General features: G+C 38.7%; 1 protein-coding gene across 1 annotated transcript in view; it reads left to right on the top strand.

Moving 5' to 3' along the window:
- Positions 1-18,290, top strand: part of AIG1 (androgen-induced 1) — a gene marked incomplete at its 5' end in the record, with an annotated part of 86,980 nt that overhangs the window by 2,841 nt on the left and 65,849 nt on the right. Inside the window, one exon of the mRNA XM_010133273.1 lies at positions 5,450-5,551. Within this exon, the coding sequence (XP_010131575.1) occupies positions 5,450-5,551 (102 nt within the window). The remainder of the gene's footprint in view (positions 1-5,449; positions 5,552-18,290) is intronic.

Here is an 18,290-nt window from a genome sequence, read left to right as displayed (position 1 = left end):
AAAAAAAAAAAAAAGAACAAAAGAAGTTCAAATGCAGACTTACTTTCTTTGCAACTCACCCACCTAGTTCTTCACGGAGCTTCTCAGTGGTTTCCAGTAGCGACACAAGGGAACCTTCGCACATCAAGATTACATGGATGTGAATAAAATCCTTGTTGGGTTTCTAATGTAGCAGCAGTAGTGATGCTTAAGTACCTGTCTGTTACCTTAGCATCCAAATTATTTTTATTGCTCACTGTTTTACACAGGGCATGTTTAGGGAATTATGCAAATACTAGGGGAACATTTTAAAGCCCACTAACTGTAGTTTTTCAAGAGCAATTCACACATTTTTTCTAGATTTCCTGCTTACAGAAGCCCTTGAGATGACTTGTTCTGAAAAACATATGAGAAAAGGGGTTTCCACTCCCAAGTCAAACAGTGATGTATGAAAAAAAATTAACAAAATAAAGTATTTTATTTTTAGTACTTCCTAAAAAAGTATGACTTATAAACCACCTGGGAAGTCTGACCACCAACCTCCTCCCACCTTCCAGAGGAGGGCAAAGAACCAGCCCAAGGGCAAACAATCTCCCTGGGTGGCTTTGCAATAAGTTAAATCTGGCAAAATCTTTACAGCAAATGGCATCTCTCCAGTGTTGCGTTATGCATTGTGTATCTTTGGGGCTCAGATAAAACTGAATTGCCAACCTGCCATTTTGTTTAGGAGCATCAAGAAATAAACATGAACCTCCTTGAAGTATGTAATAACTACTGTATACCTATTGTTGCTCTTTTTAATCTAATTCTTAAGAGAATGCAATCAGAAATCAACAGACCAATTTTCTGTGCAATAAAGCCTTATTCTGTGAAAAGTCTGTGGACAACAGTTGCTATCCCTTTTTTATTTTATTACAAACCTGGGGTACTATTCAAATGCCTAAGAGATCATGAAGCAGCCACTGAAGAAAAATGTTTGTATGGACAATTTAGAAGTTCATTACCAATTCTCATCTATACTGGCTCCATTTACCCCCCTTTATCAGGGTAAAAGAGATCTATACTGGGAATAATTTACACTTCTAGAGAAGTGTGAGACATGCTTAAAAGTCAGAGGCTACACCAGTGGTTTAGACTACTTTTTTCTATTTTTGACATAGATCATGACGTTGCTGAGTTTCTGTGGTTAATTAGTGTTTCAAGTAAACTGTATATGGTTTTATCAGTAGGTTTCTTGTAATTTGTACCAAGCAAGAGAAAGAAGAGATAAAACAGGCCTTTCTAGTTGTTTAGGTCTGTTTAATAGAAATAGGAAGAAGAAAGAAAATGTCTATTGTTACATATTAGAAGAGAAATTGCTGTTTAGAAAATCACAAACTCTGCCATTGGTATTTTATATCATGTAGCTTTAACAGCTCCATTTGGCTCTGAGTCTAAACTGTCTAGAATAATTTCAGTTTCTTTTTATTATACTTCTGTGTTTTTTAAAAACCCGTGATACGAAAGAGTGAAAGCCAGGCATGCTTTCTCATGTTCTGTTTCTCTGTACTAGTACAGTCAGGGAGAAAACTCAGCACGCTTCTTCTGCAGCTTGTCAGTAAGGTTGGTACGGGATCTTATCCCGAGACAAGATGTGTATGCATTTGCTGCAGTCTAATACCTACCTCGTTATTTGACCAGACTACAAAATACTTTTGTTTCTATAACTGACTCAGCCCTCGTCTGTGTTTACATGGTGGCTTGTGATGGGAATATGAGCAAGCATTGGTGCAATTCTCTGAGGGGAGTTTTCCCTTATTTTCAGTTCCCACTCCTTGTGATTTCCTTCCTTGGCCCTTTTCAAATTAATTTGGTGTGATGGTGTGCTAGCACTAGATCCCACCTAAAGCCCGTACCATGCCAATTTGTTGTTACTGGGTCTGCTTTTAATAACACTTTGCTTCTATATGTAGCCTCAGAGAGGCTCACAATCAATATATTTATACATGCAGTTAACCGCAGATGTCTTGGGAGGTAGCCAGAAAGCTTACCTTTAACTGTACTTATAAGAAATCTTGTCAAGGTCAAAGGGTTTGTTTTTTTTTTAATTCTCTGCCGTGAGGCCATCCAGGAAATGAGTGAACTGTTCAGCCCAGCCAAAAACAAAAACACATAGTGCAGGAAAATAAAGTTCCACTGGGTTCATTCTTCGTTTCCATAACATTTCTTGGTTGGGCTCATGTAAAACAGCAAATTATGCAATTCTTTGCACTGGTTTTCCTTTCTTAGTTTCTCTTTGCTTCCATTTGTGATGTTTTGATAAAGCCACTTGTTTTCCCTTTTGAATCACCAACCATTTCCCAACTTGTCCTTTAAAATTTTTCCCTTGGCAGTGCCACATGCTCTTCTTATGTCCTCTGAATCTTCAGAGACAGAGGACAAAAACTAAAAGGCTATCTCCTCAAGTGGGAAAACGGAGTTTAGTTTTCAGCCTTGTTTTTCTGTTGCTGCTGTGTATTTGTTTAGCAGTACTTTAGATGCCTGTGACAAGCGAGCTACTCCCTATCTTCAAGTTTCCAAGCCCTGCTTGCAAATTTGAAGTTCCTTTTGGTCTGTAGTGACCCTAGGTAGAGTAAGCAGCAAATGAGGAACTCTTCTTTTACATGTTGTTTAACCTTATATTTAACCAAGTAATCGCTGTCTTCAGAAAGTTCGCAATCTTAGGAGGCTCCTGTGCAAAGAAGTGCAAAAGCAATTGCTGCTGCCTGTTTTCTTTCTTGAATTTCAGGCTCAAGTTTGTCTAAAGACGAAGTGGAAGGGTGATATCTGTGCCATTTTGCTTTGGGAACAAAAGAAAACAAAAGCATTTGGCTCCTTGACAGATGTCTGCTGCATATGAGCAGCCTGTTCAGCCTGGCTTGTGAGGGTAGTGCCATGACTGTCTCCTCAACAGTGATGAATTGTGCCACAAGCAAGGCAGCATGAGCAGAGCTGCAATTCTGACTGAGCCTTACATAGACAGTGTAAAGAAGCAGCTCAGTTGTGTCATGGTCTGGCACTGCACCACCATGTGTGAGCTTGGCAACGCCCAGCCCAAACAAAAGTCTGCCAGTACCAAAGTGTGAGTTTATTAGAGGTGATTTAAAAGTACCAGACCAACAGCTGCTTGTTAATCAAAGTAAACAAATTTAGAAGCAGTCAAGATAGCTAATGAGCAAGTTCTCATTACAGTTCTTTTTATCCAAATAGTTCATTTTTATAGTTCATTTTAGTTCATGGTGCAGTAGTGCGTTTTTATAATGCATTTTATCCAGATCAACCACTTGTAAGGAAAGGTAAGGTGAACCATTCAGGCACTGGAAGGCATCTTCCCCAGGACATTGTGTTAGTCTCATGTTGGGTCGTCGTCTGGGATAGCTTAGTTCTGTAACACCTTCAGTTTTGCGCACTTCCTTTACCTTATGTGTGCCTTGTGATAGTGCTTTGCTAAGCAGCGTTTGCCGTCTGTAGCTCCAGATGGTTGCAACCAGCTAGGCTGATCCCGTTCCATCCATTGGCTGACTTTGGTTAAGGGACAGATGGCACGTCCCCTTTTTTCTTATCTTTACCTCCTTGGCAAAGTCTATTGTTTTATTCTGCTTCACACAAAAATCTCAGGTCAAAACATGTCAGCTTTGTTGAATTCAATGTAATAAGGTTCAACCTAATCCTAGGTGCTGTTTCTTGCTGTAAGGCTTCCTTGTAAAAAAAGCATTATCAGTCTTGGTCTTCATGTGCCTGAGAACATGTTTTATGTCCCAGTTGGTCTTAGCAGGTTCTCAGAGACCCACTGTGATAATACACGACTTCTAGGAAGCCTATAGAGAAGAGGATACTTTGCTTCCATTTTCTCTGCTGTTCAGCTATTCATATCTTGGCACTTACATGTCAGCAGGTGTGTAAAGAGCTAGGCTGTGCCAATGCCAAGACTGGCCCAGAAGAGAGACTTCTTGTGGGGTACTTTACACTTGCAGTATTTTTCAGCCTGTCCATCATAACCTTTTTTTTTTTCCTGGCCTCTGTGTACTAGTCAAATAGTCCAGGCTTATTCTGAGCAGGCACTGATAGCTATCATAACAGATGGACAAGTGTGTTGGAAACCAAGAAACTATGTACTGTATGCGCACTGAGGGAACAGTGTACTGGTTCAGGTCCTTCACATAACTGGCTGGCCAAAGACTGCGTGTCTGTGGTTAGAACAAGGTGCCATTGATAAACTGCAACTCAATTTTAACTTTCCAAAGTCAAAAGCATATGAAACAACTTACACCTGCACTATCACACACACTAGTAATTTGCTGACGTTGCTGTGCTCACCCCATATTTCATGCACTTTCTTTTACTGACCCCCTCCAAATTAGCTGTAAGACCATGGGCCACATCGGTTTGGATGTAAATGAATGCTTCCCTGCTGATCTCAGTGAAAGTCCTTTCTGTTGCCTCTCAAACTTTAAACTTGGACTTGTCGCTACTGTGAGATCCCCTGAAAATGGTCATTGAAAAGTTTCTGGCCTAAGTATTGACTTTTACTGCTGCAAACAGTAAGTGTTTTATTACTAGGAAACTATGACTCAAATTCAAGGTAGAGAAGGAAAGCGATTGTGTTTTAATTACTTTGTTCTTGCCCCAGCTAAGGTAAGCTAAAACTCTTATTTTGGTAAATTTTTGTGGTTTTGTATTGTCTTTGCTTTTCAGACATCAGGGTATCTTCAAAGAATTTGTGCTCACTTTGACAAACATTTACCCTAGAGCAAACTTTATCTGAGCCATCTGTCCTGTCCTCAGTCTAGAGGAAATAATGGTCTTTCTCTGGGCTCCTGGTAAATAGTCTCTGACAAGAACCAAGCCAAATACCATACTGACAAACAGGCAGGATACTAGACCTCTTCTATGTGGATCCTAGTCCATGAATTGTATGCAGAGTAGTTAAAGTGTTAAATTACTCTTTTGAACAATGCTGGTTTGATGGCTGATGTGGAAAAGTGCAAAGATGAGTTCATAGGCTCCTGTTCAGGGGAGAGTGTTTCATATTTTTACGTTCTGTGAATTCCAAGTGATATTTTAACTGATTTTCCATTTGTTTTCTATCCTGTTAGCGGTGAAACGTTATTTATGTGCCACATCTGCTACTAAAGTATAGTACTCAGTTGTAATTTGGCCACAGGCATGTAACTCAAAAAATGAGATTTTTTCCAGGCTGAAAGTCAAACAAAAAAAAAAAAAAGGAAAAAGAAAAAATAAAGAAGAAAAGTTAAAACTCCTGTGAATGCAAAGAATAATCCAGATTCACACTGTTGATTAAACATTATTTGGTCAAAGAACAATAATGTCTGTGTCCATCCATAGACCATTTGGTATATGCCCAATTTTCCTGTCTAAAATGTGTAGCTAATTGTTCAGTAGTTTATATTTTAAAATGTCCTGTCTTTTCTCTTTTTTTTTTTCTTCTTAGTTTGTTGTGACGATGTTTTGGAGCATCTATATTTATGACAGGGAACTGGTTTACCCAAAGCTGCTTGATAATTTTATACCAGCGTGGCTAAATCATGGAATGGTGAGTAAAGTAATGCAAACACTTCCTTGAATAAACACAAGTGTAAGACACTGATTTCCCTGTGCATGACTCTGGGTACACTTAGAGGTAATCCCCTCAGAAGTGATTAAGGAACATTGTTTGCAAGAATGGATAACCTCTTTACTTCCTTGACTCCTTGAGTCATATTTGAATCCCTCTCAAGTTGAAACAGTGGAGATCTGAGCTTGTGTGTCCTACATCCCAGGCTAGTTGTGGGGATTGTCTGTTTTCTGTGATAAAGTTCCTTTCCCAGAGCAATGTCACCCTGGACACGGGGAGTTTTAATTAAAAGAGGCTCTTCCACAAAACAGAAGGCCTGACTTTGACAAACCTTGCTCAAAAATGACAGAAACACATAACTGAATTGTTCTTCACCATTCTACCAAAGTATAATTTGTGATGAAACCATCTTTGTTAAAATGCTTGTTCAAAAAATCTTACTATGCTTTTTGGACTTGCATGCTTTTAGAAAAAAAAAAAGAAATAATTATTCAATTTCTCAAATACATCAACCTTGAGTAGCAGAACCTGTATCTGAGTATTTTTAATAATGTGGAATTGTAGGCATCAGTGCAAAGTTTCAAAATTGCTGCACCGGTAATCATAAAAGTTTCTTGAGAAGAAATCTGACCTTGTCATCCCTGGCTGGTATGTCAAGTCAGACATTCATTCCCCACTACGTCTTTAAATGCTAAAGGAAAGAAAAGGCCACGCTTTGCCATCAGGTACTTACTACTGTTCATGCAGCATTTGGAGCTGAAAAGTGTCGTGTTTGCTTCCCTAGTTGCGCCTATGCAAAATGTTTCATTATTACTTTGTTTTCCATATTGAGGCATGGCAGACCATTTGGCACTGCTGTTCATCAGTAGATGACAGCAGAGCTCATCCTTCAGGGCGTGAGTGCTGTATCACCACAGCAGATCAAGACTTGTCCCTTACTGCTGGGCTTGATAAATCGTTCCTTTGTGGGGTGGTGCAGATGGTGTTGCTATTTATTTATTCCATAAATCGTGTGTTAAAGGAGCAGTATGAGAATTGCTGCTGACAAGGGGAACATCAGCTTCTGCTAGCTACTGTACTGTTTTACCACGTTGTGAAAGGAACAGCGTGATATTACGTGTGCGTAGAGCTGAGGAAAGAGACTGATGACTCCTGCTGTGTTTGTTCAGACTGTTCTCCCTTGAGTTTTGAGGTGACAAACTGAACACTCACAGACGCTGCCAAGCCATACATACATCGATTTTTTCCCCACATCGCATCAGTGCCAGCTCTGATGACATTTCTTCCAGGTGACGTTCCACATACTGAAAGTGCCTAACCTATAACATTTTTCATGAATGCACATCTTGAAGCAGTTGACAACCAACAGCCCTGTACGTTCAGGAAGTCTCCTCTGTGCCATAACTAAGGGTGAATTCAAGCTCATGTTGCTCTATAGAAAGGTATACTTAGTGAAACATTTGAAGAGGGCTTTTGTTTGAGATTTTTGGACATAATATGCTGAAATGAATTGCATGCAAGCATCTTAGACATTTTTTTTTCAACTTGAATATTTCAACTTGAAATATTGTAGAAGGCATTTTTTAAGAACTTTTTTATAGAAATTGTTTGCGGTGTCAGTCTCCGTTCATCCAAGTTCCTTTAGATCAGTCACAATAAAGCTTTTCACCACTTTTCAGTCTAATTCTTTCTGATGTTTTCGCCATCATTTTACCCTCATGAGTTTTCACACTAATTAACTCTGATGCTTTGTCCATCAAAATATGAAGGCATGCTTAAACTACCTTGAGAATGCCAGCACCTCACTTAGTAGTAGTTACAATTTTGACATGGCAGATTTTAGAGAATATGATAGAGGTCCCCTGAAAGGGTAGGATCTCTGGGAATACAGTTTTAGAGAAGTCAGGTTTCCTGGATTATTTTTTTTTTTTTACTGAAATAAACATTTATTCCCATCTTTTCCAGCATGTTTTGACAGCAACTGTTTGCATTGAGTGATAATTTTTCTGAATGCAATGGTGGCTGAACTGGAGCCTAACATTGCACAACAAAGCTCACACAAGAGATTCATTCATCACCCTTGGCAGAGTGAAATCGGTCAGTGAGAGGTGGGTCCCATCTAGCAGCAATAACAGCAATCATATTTCCATTAGTAATATGGGCATGTATCAAAATATTTGAGAGCATCCGTACTTTAGAGACATTTTAATGTGGCCATCTTGAAGGCTGGATGAAGAAATTGTTTGAAGGGCTGGTCCAATTCAGTGCATTAGTCTAAGCAGAAGTGGTTTGGGCAGCAGTGTCTGCTCCTTTGTTAGGTTATAATAACTAGTTCTCATACCCCTTTTTCTTCTCTCCCTTCCCTATCCTTTCTCTGCAATCACAACATTGTCTATAGTTAAAAAAAATCCTTTTCTTGAATACATAGTAATATCTTGCTAATAGTCAGACGATTCACTCTTTCATAGCAACACTTTTTCAACAACTAAAATATTCCTAATTATAAAAAAACCACGTCTAGAAATGGAAAACATAAGGGAACTGAACTCCAGAGCTATGCAGTCCTATTACCAATTCAATCTTAATACTGTTTATGAAGTTTCATAGGAACAGAACGAGGCTCATCATTGTGCACAGAGGTACAAGCCACCACAAACTATGTGCCATAAATTGCATATAGTGTCAAGAACTGCATTTCTACTTTATATATATACACATCGTAATAGTTAAAAATATAATTCTTGTCTGCAGCAAAATCTGTGCAGTAAGTGGTGTCTTGTGGTACCAGATGGTACCTCATACATACAGATTCAAACACCTGTGAAAGGCATCACTAATAGAGTTGTACTGTGCCATAAAACTGATACATTCCATCATCTCAGTCAGTCGATTCATCCGTAACCAGTGGCATCACTATGATTTGAAAAATGGCCAGGGGAAATCAATGGCAGGGTTGCTGTCGATTTTAGCAGGACAAGGATTTCATCTCTGTTATGTGAAGGCGCATGTCTGAGAAGCTGAGGTTAACTTTCTGTCAGTAGAAACAGCCACCTGTCTAAAGAGAGCTGCTGGAGAACAGGGCTATGTCTCAGCCTTGGTCTATTTCTGAAGCGTCAAGTTCACATCCTGTATTTATTAGTAATGCAGATGAATTCATCTTTACTGGCTACAGTTTTAGCTGCCAAATTACTGAACTCTCCCATCAGAGATATCATTCATGTTCCTGAAACTGCCTTGCACTTTGGATCCGTATCAACCCTTAATTCCACAGGCATATTTTCCATGGGAAATATTCTTTCCCATTTTCTGATGGCTGTCTATCTGTTCTCTATCAGAATTAGGAGTTCTTAATTAAAGGCTAACGTTTAGTTTAAAACTGGTGTGTTATAGTAGTAGGATTTTTATCAGCTCATTCATTTCTCCTTTCTGTACCAGGTCTGGATAGGGCGATGCATGGATAACATTTGTTTCCAGAAGTTATATTGCCTTCAATATTATCAGAGACTATAAAACTAGAAGTTGCCCCTATTCTAACCAATGCCCACATAAACAGATCTGTAGACTGAATGAACTTAAGCTTGAGCATTGCTGATTTTGAGCCAGGTTACATGGCAGGACTGCATGCAGTATCTGTCCAAGTTAGCATACCATTTCAGCCAGAGTCCTTCTTTGTTTTTCAAAGACACTGTCCTGAATCCTTAATTAAAAATGTGGATCGTCCCTTTGTTTGTGGCATGGGAAGTGAAACAGAGACATAGAAATTACTTACTGGGGAATTTAATGGCTTTGGAGGTCAGAAACGAAGAATTGCCATCATATGAAAACTCTAGAGGTCAGGGAGGGGGGAAAGGGAATATGCTCTGCCTCTTTAGAGTTGGAAAATTGATTATCGTGTGGGTTCTGTGCCACTACAGTCTATATGAGCTCTTCGAGTTTGGTATTCTATTATTTTTATGCTGCTTTTGGGAAACAAAGGCATTCCTAGAAAGATATACCCTCTGTCCTTGTATGCAAGAGAATGCAGAAAAACTGAGACAAATAGCAGACAAAAGTTATGGAGAGGAACAAGCCTGTCCATGTGAAACATCTCTACTTATTTCACAAGTTGGCTGTCTTTTCTTCTTGCTGGCTGCTCAGCTGAAAAGCTTGGCCCACTGGAGAGTGGTATGGAGTCCCTCTGGCCATCTCTCCAGTTATCCCTGGCAGCCTTGTCTTAGGTCCAGTGGCCTTGGCTTCTTTGTGAGTTTCTTTTTTTTTTTCGTGGAAAGCTTTTTTCCTTGGTGATTTGACAAGAACAAAAATAGAAAAGCCATGCAAAGATCGAAATTCACAGTAACCTGACATAAAAAGATTAGAAGGTCCAAAACTGGTGAGTTTTTTGACAAACCTGTCTCTCCATCATCGGTTGGGTCAGTTGCTGCACAGTGCTTGCTCTACATACAAAAAAGGGAGATGTTCTTTCTTTCAACAAAGTGTTTCCAACTAGCATGTTGACCTAAAAATCCTTTTCAGAAATGACTCATTTGAAATGGTGTATTATACTTCTTGAGGATGCTTCGCCAATACAGGAACATCCCATGCATGGGCTATTTTTGTACAATGTACAAAATGCCTCATGCTTATGTCTAGAAGATACTTACCCTTTTCTGAGATTTGTTTCTAAATCCCATTAAAGACTTTCAAGGATATTTCATCTCAAGTGCTCTTCTTAATTTATCTATAACATTTTCATATATTAGGAGTGAATAAAACCTTCGCTGCTCCAGGAAGGATGTCCCATTTGTTACATAACTTGCAAGGTTTTCTGGTAAAAATCAAAGAAAATTTGTAATTTAATTTTCAACAGAATAGCCACTACTAGATGGCTATTATTTAAACACCTATCTCTTGGAAAGAATAGCAATTGAAGCCTGGGACTCAGAATATTTGCAAACCTGTGAAAATAATGATGTTGTATTTCTATACTTCTTGCATGTTCATGCTGCAGTTATGTGGCTCTGGCTGGTATCTCTCCTCATTACCTGCCAGTGTTAACACTAGAGCGTGAATACAGTAGTATCAATTATCCCCTCACTCTGGGGAGAAAACCAGCAGCAGCTTAAAAGATTTTTTTTTTTAACTTTCTATTACTCTTGTGAAGGGCTTGGAAATTGGTAGTGTGTCAAAACCTGTGATAGCATAGCACCTGAAAATTGAGAGAGCCAGTATCAGTGGCAGCCTCTAGGAGCATTAGGAAAACTCATTCACCTAACAGCACCACAGTTTTTGTGAAGTAGGAAGCTGGCCTTAACCACGTTACAAACCTGTCAGAGGAGACTCGTCGGGGTAAGGTGAAGACAGCTTTCTAACTAAACACGGGTGCTGAATGTTTCTGATTATCTGCTATTTCCGATAATCTAGAGAAAACACACACAGAGGCTCCTCCTGGTATTAACAAGCCCAGCTCATAGTAATGGGGGACTTGTTCTAAAATGCCTTTGAGTACTTTGTAACAGCTGAACATGCAAGTCCTATTCTAGTTGTGAGCATTGCAAATGAAAAGTCTGAGAGCTGAAATCCCCTGAAATGCCTTCTTCATTGACAAGGTCACCGAAGTTGGTGTGTTAGCACAGAGGATGAAAGCTTGTGTTGTCAAGACCAAATCATGGGAGTGAATACCAAAGAAGGAGAGAAGTGGGGAGAGAGAGAGAGAGAGAGCAAAAAAGGAGGTTAGAGAATGATAGCTGCATGAGAGGAAAAGACAGCCGGGAGGAAAGAGATGAATCAAAAAGTCAGCTGATGGTATTCCAACTCCTACCTAAAAAAAAAAAGAAAAGAAAAAACCAAAACAGATGAGGCAAGTGAGTAAAAAAGGAGCCACAGAAAAATGTAGACAAGCTGGAAGAGACTCAAAATTTTAAAGAGGACCTGGGGAAGGAGAAGGAAGAACAAAGGAGAAGAAGGAAATAAGGAAAAGTAAGAAAGAGGAAATGAACAGTATGTTTTCTTACCATATCTTGCCATCGCTTCCCTGGGAAAACTTCCCTGAGATCTGTTATTAAAGGAGTTGGGAGCAAGGAGATGGCTTATTGATGCTGTGAGAGGAGGCAAATTGCCTCTGTTGTGTTGGATGTAGGTTTACAGGGTAGATGAAGCAATATTTGCACAGTGATATGCCAGGAGCTTCAAATCCTTGTGAAATGTTTGGGATTAAAACCACCCATTACCACGCAACAGTATGAGGCCTCATTCATATAAATCGTATCTGTGTAATATCTGTAGAATGGCATCGCTATCTTTGCATTCCTGTCTATATTTTTATTTGACAATGCTGTACATTATCTTGACTGTCTCTTTGACGCTCAAAACATCAGTCCTGATGTTGAAAACAAGCCTGTTCAGAGTGTGCCTTAATTTTTTCATATCAGGTGTGAAGTGTGAGTTGCTTTGCATATTAAAATATTAAAACAGATGCATTGTTTGCTAAGGGTTGCAGGCATGCTAGAAGATGGCATTTTTGAAGCACCAGAGGTAGGGAGGTGCGCTGTCTACATACCAAACTACCTTTAACAGGCAAAGCTAGGTGTAACTCTGGAAGTAATAATAATTATGGTAATAGTAATAATACTGATAATAACAGCTCAAAGCCAGATTTCTGGCTAAAGTTTCTCCTTCGAATGTTTGGTAAGGGTTTGGTACTATGGACACAAAACAAAGACCAAAGTAAAGCCCCAAAAGGACATACAACGAGAACCTTAGACTTTCTGCTTTTCTCTGGGCGTGGAGTACATACTGAGCTGTGTTTTCCTAGGAGCAGGGTTTGGCCCTGGGCTGACAGGTCTGTTTGTTAAACCAGCAGCAGTGTGGGATGGAAAAGCATTTGGGTCATTCCCATAATTCCGACAATTAGGAACACTGGTTTTGTTTTAACATTCGCTTTCTGTTCAGCTTATGTTGCTCATCGTAGTTACTGCTGGAGCCACACGCAATTCTTCTGCAGTGCTTAAGCTGGTACATTTCTCTGGTACTACTACACAATTTATCAATCAGATGTGTGGTTTGCAGGTTATAAATATAAATAAAAGTTCAGCTTCAAAATCAGTGCAAAATGCATTAATAACCGGTATGCATTATAGATCAAAACCTGTGTGCCCTTCTTTCTTCTCTCAGTTAAAATCATACACTTGTTTCATCTTTTGACATAATAGGTTTCTGGTTTTTTCCTTTTCCCAGAGAATTTAGACAGATAGTACAATCAAACACTAAGTGATACATTATTATGGTTGAAGATGAGTATATTCGAATGGTATCTTTTATCAAGAAAAGAGAATATTTCACTGGGAAAAAAAATTAGAGTACTGTGGGGAGGATTCCTTACGTTGAAGAATATTTAATATGTCAGCTGCCAGCTACAGACTGTGTGTACTCTAAAGCACACAAGTCATCCTAGAGGCAATCACTGCAAAAAGCTTTGTCTCTTTAGCAGGCCACGCAAACACAGGGAAGGGTGCAAATATCTCTTGGAAGGTGTAGTATACATTGTAGTAGTTTAATATGCATTTATTGTCTATCTTTATGTATTTAAGGGACTATGCTTTGCCTTATGATTGCGGTAAAATGCAGTGTTATATATCCTTGGACACACTGGTTGCCATTCATTAGCACTTATTTGGATAAGAATTAGGGTGTACATGCAATGTACTGTATTGTGCCCACTTTACTAAACTGTGCTGTTAGTACTCACACATGTGGCAAATATGACTTAATCAGACCACAAATATTTTGCAGCATTCCATGGTATCTCATTTATTTGTTTAATTTGCCGCTATAGCAACTGGATTCCATCCTTTTAGATTTTTTTTTTCACAGACCTATGATCTGCTTGGTTGAAGCTTGGCAGACAGTTTTTCCTTCAATTGAAGGCATATGCACTAACTCAGTGACCAGATTTTTGCCTATTTATCTTTGTTGGAAAGTGGGTTATTTCGCATGGACACAATACCAGAAGAATCAGCAGACCTGGTGAAGGCAGTCTGAGCCCAAAAGCTTATATGCTTTTTCCAGCCCTTGAAGTTGGTGGAATAAAAAATACTACTTCTGCCTGATCCTGAGATTGTTATTGCTACAGCAATTCTAATACAAGGAAATATTTTGACATTTTCATAACAAATTACCACTTCTTAAAAGTAACTTTTTTCTTTGTTAATTGCTGTCTTTTTATATCTTTTTATTTGGAAACAGACATAATTCCTGCAGAAATCATTTCATATTCAGATGATTAATATGTTGAAGTAGTGTCACAGCAGTAATGTTTTATACATGCTGATCAGCAAGGATTTGGGGACAACCTTGGGAATTACTTTTGCTCACAGGGGACTGTGAGCTTTGACATAACCCAATGTCTGCCCTGCTCTTCAGTTCAATCCCTGTATTTTTACTTTCCCACATAGATACAAATAAGTAAAAACAGTGTACATTTTTAGTAACCCTCCAATACAAGAGACTCAAATTCGGGATATAGCATGAAGGATGTTTTTGACAGATGTGTAAGCCACTGCCATTAGTCATGCAGGTCTACAATCATCCCTTTTGCTCTTGGACATTTGCCTAAAACACTGAAGTCCCATCCTAGTGCCCTACTCAGGGCACCTTTCAGAGGTGAGGGATCATAAGCATGACTGTTTTCCCCTCTCTGATGTCACAGCGATCTGAGCAAGAAAAAGCTCCAGTCATGGAGAAGTAGTCCACGGGTTATGGAGATGTCTCAAAATGGCAAAAGGCAGGACAAGGGCCAATATATTCTCTTACATCTTCATTACAGTATTAACTGGTATCCTTTAACTCTTCACAATTTGCTTTCTTTTCAAAACAAGTAATGCTGCATATGTGAAGAGCTGCTTGAGCTCGTTTCATATTTCCGTTTTATTCCTAGTTGAATATTTTGAGAGAAATTATGTAATGTTTGATTGAAAGCATTTTTTGTAAGTCTTAGTTAGCTACTGTCTGCATTTTGTGGGGCTATGTGGGGCTAATGGTGGCTAGAAAAACAGTGCTGGCTGTTACTGGGTTTATAGCACTGTGCCTGATTCTGGTTATGAAGTGTCCCATCTACTGCGCCAATCCAGACTGTGTGCGCCTGCACTCTGCTCTTCACAGTGCTGGGGGCTTGCCGGGTACTCAGATGTATTTCCTTTTCACGTGCCTTGGCATCCCGTTCATTCAGTGAATGAAGAGGCGAATTGCCCTTTGCAAATTACTTGGAGGTTCATGGATGCAAATGCAACTAAGAGTTAGAGCCAGTATTGTTGACTATTCTGCTGCAGAACAGAAACAACATCCACTTCAAATAATAACAGTACTTATGGTTATATACCAAATTATATTATATATACTGAATTGTTCTATATATATGTTTATATACCAATATATGCTCCCAGTACCTCATAAAACACTCTAGGCTGGCAAGGTACATACTATAGAAAGTTCAAATATGCCTAGAAAGGTAATTCTTCTTTACCAAAAATGGCTGTAATATTCAAATCACATCCTTAAGTTTGTTTGCAACAGGAAGCAATTTTATTTGTGTCACAAGGCTTTTAGCTTTTTATTCTGTTACTCTGAGCTTTACCAGATTTCCATAAACCCTATATGCAGAGTTCCAACTTGCTGAGTCACTGCCATGCACATTTTTGTGGCTTCTTTTGCAAATACAGTATGTATTTTAGAATTTTTGAATGAACTATATACGGGAAAGATGAAATATATATGTCAATCTACTGAACTTTACATTTTAAGGCACTTTTTAAAACAAAGTCATGGGAAATGATATCATTTTCTATAAAGGAAACATCCATTAAAATGTCTTTTTCCACAGATTTACTGATATTTCTATTAACAAACAAAGTTGTGTTGGCTACAAGTTGTTTAAAAATGCATACAGCTGCAAATCATTTTAGGGGGTGAGTATATGTGTTCTTAGATCAGAGAAGAGGAACGAAAGATGAAAAAGGGGGAATTTGAAGGAGAAAGAAATGCATGTGTCAGAAGCTAAGAGAAAAAGTGATAGCCTTAGAGGTTGTTAAGGAGAAGACGACAGTGAGCAAAGTAGAGGAAACTGCATATGGAAATAAAGAGGTGATAATAGTAGTCAGCTGGAGAGAGCCTTAGAACATGGAGGTGATAATTGTCTGTACTGTACATCACTGAGAAAAATCTTGAAAGGGAAGGTTAAAGTACCCAGTCTATATTGAAAATGTGACCCTTCATTTTTTCTAGACCAACATGCAGAAATTCAGCTTCATTTGGTTTCATGTGACCACTGTGCAGGATCACTGTTTGCAGAGCAGTTTTGCTTCTCCAACTTTTTTGTGTTTGGAGCAGTCAGAGGAGTGCCGTGCTTTGCACACTCACTGCCTCTGCTCTCCTCAGAGTCTGTGGATCTTTCGATCTCCAAGCATTATGCTACTGTGCCTCCCACAGTTTTATTCTCCTTGACACCAGTTTGGTAGGATTACTGTACACCGTATATATATAGTTATATATATACTCTGTGTGTGTATATATAGTGTCTATATAATATATGTGGTATAGTGTATAGATAGTGTCTATATAGAATCATATATAACACACTATATAGAGAGTATATGTACATCCTATATCTATAGAATATATATATTACTATTATTTTATAAAAAATTATGTTGGTACCATTTTAAAGAACATCTCCTGTAATTTTATTTAAGCCAAACACTGTTGATACAGATACAAAATACTTAGTCCTCAAATTTATTTCAGTATAAATTAAGAGGACAGGTAAAGACTGGCAGAAAAATTGGCTGGTTTTTCCATGTTACAGAGGAGAAACTAAAATACACAGAGAAATGCCGTGTATTTCTCCTTGCCTGAGGCTACAGGCAGTTCACTAAAGACTGAACTGCGAAGTGAATCTGTGTTTGTTTCATTAGCGAGCACTCAGCACTCACTTGGGTTTCAAACTCATGCTCTGTTGGAAAGAAGAGTGACTGAATTTTTGAGAGATGTTGCTCTAACTCCTGTTTCACTTAGTTACAATAGGCGTTTCATTATTTTCATTTTGTTTGTGCTATTGAAAGAACAGGTTCTTCTCTGACTGCTTTTGTGTTTGTGTTTTCTTTTAGTATAGCAACTACTGTCAACGTACTCCAAATAAAATTATTTTGGGTGTACCTTTTCTCCGTAAGGAGAAAAATCCCTTAGGTTTCCATTCCTTCTCTGACAATGACTGATTTGAGGAGAGAGGCTGATATGTAAACAGGAGGATGATTTAAGAAGGATGAACTTGGAAATTGAAGAGATGTCAAAAGGCGAAAAGGACCGTCTTGTCTGCCCTGTCATTGGAATTGTGGGGTTTTTTTTGTTGTCCAAGAATGCTGTTGGGACCAAACAGGGGGATGTTACCACTAATGAAAATCAAGGAAAACTGAGAGTTTTGCTTGCAAATTATTTTAAGATCTTTCAAAAATCTCATTAATGGAGCCAAAGTTATTTCAGAAGCTGTGTCAAAAGTTACAATTGCAGTTATATGACAGGAAATATATGACAGGAAATAAAATTACCCTTAAGACAGAAAATATCTTGTGCACAAGTGTGTCAGTGACAGTGAGTATAAGTAGTGGCCATGAAGATTTGTACTCTGATTGTTTTGACTGAGATGTCAATACAATGAGTGTTTGCTAGACAAAAAATTACACCAGAGTACGCAGTGGCACGATGTAGAGGCCTGGATACACTTTGGGAAGTACCTTTCTTCAGGCAAGAATTCAGTGTTTACCAGCCCTGTCTCAAATCTGAACTCCAAAGCTTAACTGGCAGCAATACAAATATTCACAGCTGTATAAAAAATGTTATTTAGTTCACAACAGTAGCCATGGTTACCTGCATACTTTCATTGCCTTATTCATGTGTAATTCTTTTTTTTTTTTTTTCTGGAAATACCGTTACCATGTAATATAATACTGTACAGCCTCTTGGTAAGTTTTACAGTCGAAGGAAGAACGTTTTGTGGTGAACCTGAAAGCATATTGTATCAAATTGCCTTGTACATGGAAGACCCCAACTATACATTCATTGCTAGGCAGAGAAGGGCAAGTCTGAACACTCTGTGGCTGCAATTTCAAAATATAAATAGGAATACGTAAAATCGTTTGGCACTAAAAAGTCTCTGACGGTGTTTTAACTGCACAACATTTAAAAAATAACTAGCCCGTGCATGGTCCCCTCACAGGTGACACAGATGAGGCAGTTCCTGTCAGTACATGCCAGAATAGCAGATTATTCTTGTTTACTCTTGCAGGAATTGTGAGTCCCAGCAAGCCCACAGTGTCAGCAAGAGTAGAAGAGTGCTATGATCTTGCTCCTCTGTCTTTACTTTTGTCAGTGTAACTCAGTGCCCTCAATGCAGCTGCAATGAACTTGAGAATCTCGGAGTTTCATTATGTCCATGGAAACCAGTCTCTTTAGCATTACTGCAGCAGCATTCCCAACCATAGTCTAACCTTTGCTAGGAAAAGAAAATAGTACTTAAACTTTCCAGATATCTCAGATCCCTTTGCAAAGAAATGACTTAAACTTCACAAGAGAAGACAAGACAAGACAAGACAGTTTACTTAGGCTTATATATTCTTTTTTTAATTGAGAAGTGTGACATTCATTCTGAAGGGATAAAATCACGTATCTCAGTTTAAATTAACAGCAGCAGGAA

This window comes from Buceros rhinoceros, unplaced genomic scaffold (genome assembly GCF_000710305.1).
Source record: "Buceros rhinoceros silvestris isolate BGI_N320 unplaced genomic scaffold, ASM71030v1 scaffold4193, whole genome shotgun sequence".
NCBI classification, from domain to species: domain Eukaryota; kingdom Metazoa; phylum Chordata; class Aves; order Bucerotiformes; family Bucerotidae; genus Buceros; species Buceros rhinoceros.
The sequence above is the reverse complement of the archived record's forward strand: the minus strand, read 5'-3'. Positions and strand labels throughout refer to the sequence as shown.